Here is a 7,505-nt window from a genome sequence, read left to right as displayed (position 1 = left end):
TTTTTTTTCTGAAAAGTAACGGTTTTGGACATGAAACTGTCCATCCAACAGCAACAATATGTTGTTGACCGTTGCTGCATTAGACACAAGTTACACAAGTGTGTAGACACAAGTGTGTGTGCGTGCATGCGTGCGTGCGTGCACTCGGGTGGTTGTTGGTGACTTGACCCTTTATTCCGTGTCAGTGTTGGGTGACTCACCTGGTTCACCTCTTCATCACAGGTCTGAAGGCGGTGACCTTGTCATCTTGCAGGGTCCCACAGGCCTCGTTAAGGTTGGCTGACTCTGTCTCTGTCTTTCCACCGGAGAATCCTACACACACGCACGCACGCACGCACGCACACACACACACACACACACACACACACACACACACACACACACACACACACACACACACACACACACACACACACACACACACACACACACACACACACACACACACACACACACACACACACACCAGCACATGTAGTGTGTCAAAATATTGTCTCACACTGTAATCATCATTCTTTGCTTCTCAGAGTTTTAACAGACATGATGCATTTTTTAAACATAATAATCTGACATATGTATGCGTATGTATGCCTGTCTGCTAATAGCATAAAGTAAACCTCTCACATTAACCACTTTCAACCTGATTATATCATTATTGGTGAACATTTCCAAAGAAGAAAAGTTGCGTAAACTGCATATCTACAAGCTCACAACACATCACTTTGCGATACATTGTCAGCTTGTTGATCTTTGATTTTTGCTATATTCGATTTTTTTTAAAGGTATAAAATAGGGCTCAAGTGGTTAGTTAATACAGTAGGGATGAACGTATTTGTAAAACCTGATGTGTAAGCTATAATGCATGAAAAACGTGAAAGACAACATACAGCGTACCTTCAATGGAGTACTGGCATGTGTCAGCGAGTGCAGGGTACGAGGAGCAGTGCAGCTGGAGGCTCTTGTGACTGTAGCTGCCGGCGCCATAGATTTTGGAGTGCAAAGGCGGGGCCTCCTGGAAGGGGTTCTCTGCGTTGGTCACATTGTTAGATTCGTGGAGGCCCATGATGCCCCCACAATGTCCAGCAGGGGCCCCGGGGATCCTGGAGGTCTGCAGCTGGCATTCCCCCCCAGCCAAGCTGCCTGTCCTCAGCTCCGAGCCATGGCGAGGGCTAAGTATGACTCCCGAGGCCGCCGTGCGAGCCAGAGACCAGATCCGCGGCTTGTCCGAAGGTTCAAAGTGGGACAGGGACATGGTCCCCGTGGGCACGATGGAGGAGGAGGAGGGGGGCTTGGACGCCACGTGTTCCAGAAAGTCCGACGGGAGAGGCGGGAGAGAGGTCAAGCCCTTGATGCCGCACGGGAAAGCAGGGAAGCTGTTGGCCAAGTTGAGGTGCAGCTCGGACTCTCTCTTTGGAGGGGTCCGCGACACGGCCATGGCCCTGTGGAGGTCCAGCTCATCAGGGGCCACCTTCTCACAGTCACTGTCCAGTTTATCACAGTCGTCCTCCTCCATGTCCTCCAGGTCACTTAGATGAAGTTCCTTTTCGTCTTTGCCGTCACAGGAGTCTGAGTTCGAATGAGAGAAAAGTTAAAAAACATGCAGGTAGGTATTATAGACTTCAAGCAGTTTAACAAAGCATAATATGGAGACTGAAAATGCATCTATAGTCTTGCGGACAGAAACATGGTAAGAGCAACTGGAGATTTGGCTCAAAGTGTCTTGTTGCCAGGATTAAAAACAGACTACTACTAGATCCTGTGTCTACAAATTCTCCTACTCACAGCACTCTTAAAGTCTGGTATGAAAACAAATAACCTGTTTGACCATTTTCATCAGTTTGTTGAATGTTTCAGCCCCGCACAGTCAAACCGCTAGAACTGAATTAATTGAACCATTTTAAACCCAATACCCATTCACAGTGATATATACTATACTGTCCCCCCCAAGGGTCTATACTAAGCCCTATTCTTTTTCCCCCCTACACCAAATCTCTAAAGCTAAAATAGCAGATCAATCGAGGATCTAACCTGACCTAACCTAACCACTTGGCCGATGGACACCTACCACATAGGCGCCTGACAGCGAGCCCCAGGTTCAATTCCCGGGCCCGGCGAACCTTTGCTACAAGTCTCTCCCCGGCTCTCTCTCTCCCTGTTTCCTGTCCCTACACTGTGAACGGTCAATGAAGAAAAAAATATACTTTAAAAAAGAAAATGGCCGATCTGCAAACTCAGAACGCAATCCAATTTGACGCATCGTAACGTTGTAGATCTGATATTTTCACCCCAGAATAGGGACACTATATGTAGGGTTCAAGTGGTCAACATCATGGTCAAGTGGTACCTTACCTTTGGTGACACACTCCTGGTCGCTCTTGTCGAGGTCGTCGTCCTTCCTGTCGTCGTTTGCCTTGTTCTTGGGAGACCAGGTCATCTTGTTCTCCTTCTTGAGCCTCCTCCTGGCGTTAGCGAACCAGGTGGACACCTGGGTGAGGGTCATCTTGGTGATGATGGCCAGCATGATCTTCTCGCCCTTGGTGGGGTAGGGGTTCTTGCGGTGCTCGTACAGCCACGTCTTCAAGGTGCTCGTTGTCTCCCGGGTGGCGTTCTTTCTCCTGGCTGAGCCATTAAAGTCTACAGTTCCATATCTGGTAGCACACACGCACGCGCGCACGCACACACACACGCACACGCACACGCACACACACACATGTTTTACCCAAGTAAAAGTGTCAATACTGCAATGTAGATATACTCTGTTACAAGTAGAAGTCCCCGTATTTTCCCCGTATATTCAAAATGTACTTGAGTAAAAGTACAAAAGTATTGGTATCAAAATATACTTAAAGTACCAAAAGTAAAATTGCTCATTGTTGTGCAGAATATCCCATTTCACAAGTTCAAAATGTATAAAACAATCTTTTGAAAATATAAGATCTACAAGCTCACAATGTGACGCTATTTTCAAATGTCCGAAATATATATATAGGGCTGATGTGGTTAGTGTATGTTTTGTGATAATAATCAAAATCTACAAAGTAACTAGTAACTAAAGTTTTCATCCCATTGTAGTGGAGTAAAAGTACAATATTTTCTTCCAAGATGTAGTGGGGTAGAAGTAAAAGTATTGAAAATTGTAAATACTGAAGAAAGTAAAAATACCTCAAAATGATACTTAAGTACAGTACTTGAGTACATACTTAGTTACTTTATACCACTGCCGACACACACACACACACACACACACACACACACACACACACACACACACACACACACACACACACACACGCTAGCCATTAGCATCATTAGCAAAATACCTCAAACTATTCACTCAAAAAATCAAAGCTCCCCCGGAGTGTTATTTGAAGTACAGCTCTGCTCCAGGGATCAGTATCATTAACAGTATCACCTGACCTTTGATCCAAATGTGACATTCCCTCAATGAGGTGATGGTTCCAACATAAAATATAATGTTTGATAGGTGTGCTCGAGCTCAAAGGTTAGGGCAACAAGGGACAACTTCAGATACGTATTTACAAACTAGTCCACATGGTTACATGTCGCCTTTCCGACGTTAACTAACCCTATACCTAACCCTAACCGCACGCGGAAGCCACTAGTCGGAGTAGTGAGATGTCGGAATGCAGACATTACCCCAGTCCACATCTAGGCAGTACTAGTTTCTTTTCAAACATAATTGTAAGGAAATTACTTAAAATGAGAACTCATTTTAACAACTGTCCGGGTATGAAGAATCATGATATCATGAGTGTAGGAAGTTGCTCGTTTTACGTACTGTATTGACGGTTTAAGTATATTATGGGCCTGTAAATGTACATTGTCAATGTCCAACATTCAAAACCAGCTACACCTGCAATGCTCAAGAAGCGTGTCTATTTTTAACTGTGAAATGAAATGCATGTTGATGATCAAGTATCGTTGTATTTGTTTATCTTGAGGTGAGTGCAGGGTGTACTTCTTCCACTCCTGACATCACAAAACATTATTTACTAGAAGGATTTCTGAATGTGGGGGTCGGTCTCACATTTTTGTTGTTCAGTGCCAACTTAACATACAGTAGGTACTTTTTTTCCCTCCTCCACATTATTTGAATTTCCAGCATTTTAAATGATCAGTTGTCCAGTCTTTAAAGGGCATGGTGTGGATAGAAAATGGACCTTACCTGTCGTATTGATACTGGCCCAGTGAGTGGTCGTATGGATAGTACGCAGCAGTTTGGGTGATGCCAGAGTGTAAAGTGCCCGTTCCATCCTTAATGTCATATTGTGGATTCTATAAATGAAATAAATTATAATATATTCAAAATTAGATGGGAATTTGTTTGTTTAAAAAGGAATTTGTGTGTTTAAAAAGCCTATTTGGCAGCTTTTTCTCTCTGTGTTTAAACACCCCCATAGGGAACAAACATGCTATTCTATCTCATTTCCACTTTATTTACACTAAATCAGTTTGGAACCGGAAGATTATTGCCATTTTATTAATTTTCTTAGTACAATCCAGTTACTGTGTAGATTATTATATTAGACTATTATTCTGAAAAAGCAAGTACCTAAAAAGTGGTAAATGTTATAGGCAACAATATTTTTCATTGCATGCACAGCGAACAACTTTTTACTAAACTTGATTCACCCATGCAGTGATGAGTGACACACACACACACACACACACACACACACACACACACACACACACACACACACACACACACACACACACAGTGTTAATTGAAAGAGACTAAAATCCTCTATCTGTGTAACTCTGGGAGTGTAAGGAACCAAATGGACCTGTGTTGATTTGGTCTCCTTAACTTACACTCCCAGAGTTAACACATGGGATAGATTTGTACACTCCCAGAGTTAAATAAGATTTGATTTTGCGCAAACACACACAAAATAAATAAAATAAATAAAATAAATAAAATAAATAAAATAAATAAAATAAATAAAATAAATAAAATAAATAAAATAATATAAAATAATATAAAATAATATAAAATTAAATAAATAAATAAAGAGGGAAAACAGTGAAGTGAGCAGTGAGCAGTGAGCTTAATAGATTTAATTGATCAAGAACCCGTTTAGGAAGGCAGACAGCTCAGCTCAGCTCAGCCAGGCAGACAGCTATAGATCGATGCTGCCTGGCGGAGCAGCCAGCCCAGCACGGTCCGTGCGTAAAGCTCTAACCTACCAGCGAGGAGTAGAGAGACGGCTCGGCGCTGTATGGGAAGTAGTTGGCGTAGCTGTGATGGGTGGCTGCGGCCGCGGCAGCCGCGTACGGAGAGCTGTACATCCCCAAGGAAGCGCCGCACAGCTCGGTCCTGGCTGGGGGCAGGAGCCGGTGGACCTGGTGGTGGGGGTCCTCGTAGCAGGAGGACGGGCAGCAGAAGGACGTTACGGGGGGCTGATGGGACGGATCACCACCGGACACCGACCTGGAGGGAATCGAATCGTAGCAAGTCGTATTTCTGGGGTTTGATGCCGACACGAAAAACTGCATGAATGAAGAAGAATCGTGGATAGACAGAGGTGTCATTGGCTGTTTTTGTCGCATCCATGCGCTTTTTATTTGGATAGTTGTTGTCACACTATCCAGCCTACACGATCACTCCTTTACTTCACACACTATTAGTGCGTGAAGTAAAGAAGTGATTGTGTTGTATAGGCTGATAGGGGATTTCAGGTGAGGTAAGGAGGAGGAGAGTGGCTTTACGCAAATCCGTGACAAGCTCAAATGAATGTTTCGACGTAAAATACTGTACATTATATTGTGAAACTAACTATACAGTGGTAACTGGTAATTTAATAATCCGATAAAAAAAATTTTTTTTTAGAATTCTTAATATTTAAGAGTAATATCTAGCGTTCCGTTCAGTTCACAAGATGCAAAGAACATGATAGAAATTAAAAGTTGGATAGGCTAACAACTTTGAATAGCCTATAACTTTTTTTGGCACCAGAATTTAAACGAACTGCTTTGAACTATGCCATTTAAAAACAGTCTTAAATAAACGCTTGAATTAGGCTATATAAGCTTTCTTTCAAACCTATATACAAAATGATAATTGCAATAATTTGTTGCACTCTGATCATGATGTCCGAACTTTGAGTGAAAAGTTTGGAGTGCTTCTCAGTTTAATGAGCAGCGCAGTAGCATTGATTGATTGACAGATTGACTGATTGCATACTTTATTAACAGTTTGCAAAAAAAGCACAGAAAGTACAGTTCTATACAAAAGGATGCTAAAAGGATTAAACCCAAGAAAGCACTATATGGCTTGTTTCCATTGGGGGTCCTGTGTGAAGTCTCGTAGTTTGACTAATAGGTGACATTCATCTCTATTGTCATCAGAACAACACGTGAACTTCATTCATAATTCATTGTAATTGGACATGCATGTCGATATTTGGTCCAACACGCAAATAGTTGTCATTAGGCTACTGTCAGGGAAGTTTGACAGCCAGCCAGCGGTCTGTCTTATCGGAGGCAGAGGGTATAGAAACTATGACTTAATAAAACACACTCATAGGCTATTTAAGATACGATTGAATTGTTGCAAAAATAGTTAGGAGATAATATAACAAAATGCAGAGGCTTACCTGGGAAGTTGCATTGTAAGGGTATCCAAACTGCGAGAAAGACATGATAGCTGCTTCTTTTGTTACCATCAGCCAATATTCTTCTTCCCCCTTATGATCGATTGTAACCACAATTCTACTTTAAATCCACCGTCTTACACACATTTCCAACGCACGGCCTTCTTCTCCTCAATAATAGATGACTATAACACTCATAGGATGGAGACTTTAGGGCTTGTCTGCAATACCAGCTGCAGATACAGTTTTATATGAATGAAATAATCCCCCAAAGGAGCCGATAAGAAATGAAATTAAAGCGTCATTAAGTATACACACACACAAAAAAAATGTTGTTGATGTGTTAGCCGAAGGAGGCTTAAAGGATAACGAAAAGACTTGCAAGATGAAGATATGGACTCTGCTTGTGCTATTATTTGTGGCTCTATAGTTCTTTAGCATTCACCCATTGCCAGGGTACCAGCGTGACGTCATTGTAATCCTGGGACCGACAGGACAGCAAGGGATGGAATCATGTCTTTGCCAATCAAGTCCCAACATTGCGTTTTTCTCTATACACAGCAGTGGTTTTCAACCTTTTTCAAGTCAAGGACCCCCGGTTTGTTCTGTATTTGGCCACGGACCCCCATCTGAAAATGTTTTGTGCCAGGGACCCCCAGAAGCAAAGAAATGTAAAGTTAAAATACATTTGCTTATTAAAATGAATATTCAAAGATTTGCACAAAATCTGTGCAAATCTTTGAATATTCATTTTAATAATAATAATCTTGAAAATTTAATTTTCAAGATTCTTAAAAAAAATAGCAGATCTGCAAGCTCGTAGCGTGGCACGAAGTGACGCGCTATGAGCTTGTAGATCTGCTATTTTTCAATAGCCAAAGTATAACA

General features: G+C 42.1%; 1 protein-coding gene across 1 annotated transcript; it reads right to left on the bottom strand.

The window, feature by feature from the left end:
* Positions 1-205: 205 nt before the first annotated feature.
* irx6a (iroquois homeobox 6a) lies at positions 206-6,689 on the bottom strand (the record flags this gene model as incomplete). The annotated part of the gene is made up of 6 exons (XM_084085984.1): positions 206-312; positions 895-1,566; positions 2,350-2,648; positions 4,187-4,296; positions 5,212-5,514; positions 6,621-6,689. The coding sequence occupies 6 exons, from the start codon at positions 6,687-6,689 to the stop codon at positions 206-208; spliced, it is 1,560 nt and encodes a 519-aa protein (XP_083942110.1).
* Positions 6,690-7,505: the final 816 nt, after the last annotated feature.

Source organism: Gymnoscopelus microlampas (genome assembly GCF_963454915.1).
Source record: "Gymnoscopelus microlampas genome assembly, chromosome: 1".
Taxonomy (NCBI): Eukaryota; Metazoa; Chordata; class Actinopteri; order Myctophiformes; family Myctophidae; genus Gymnoscopelus; species Gymnoscopelus microlampas.
This window is presented reverse-complemented; position numbering and strand designations above follow the sequence as displayed.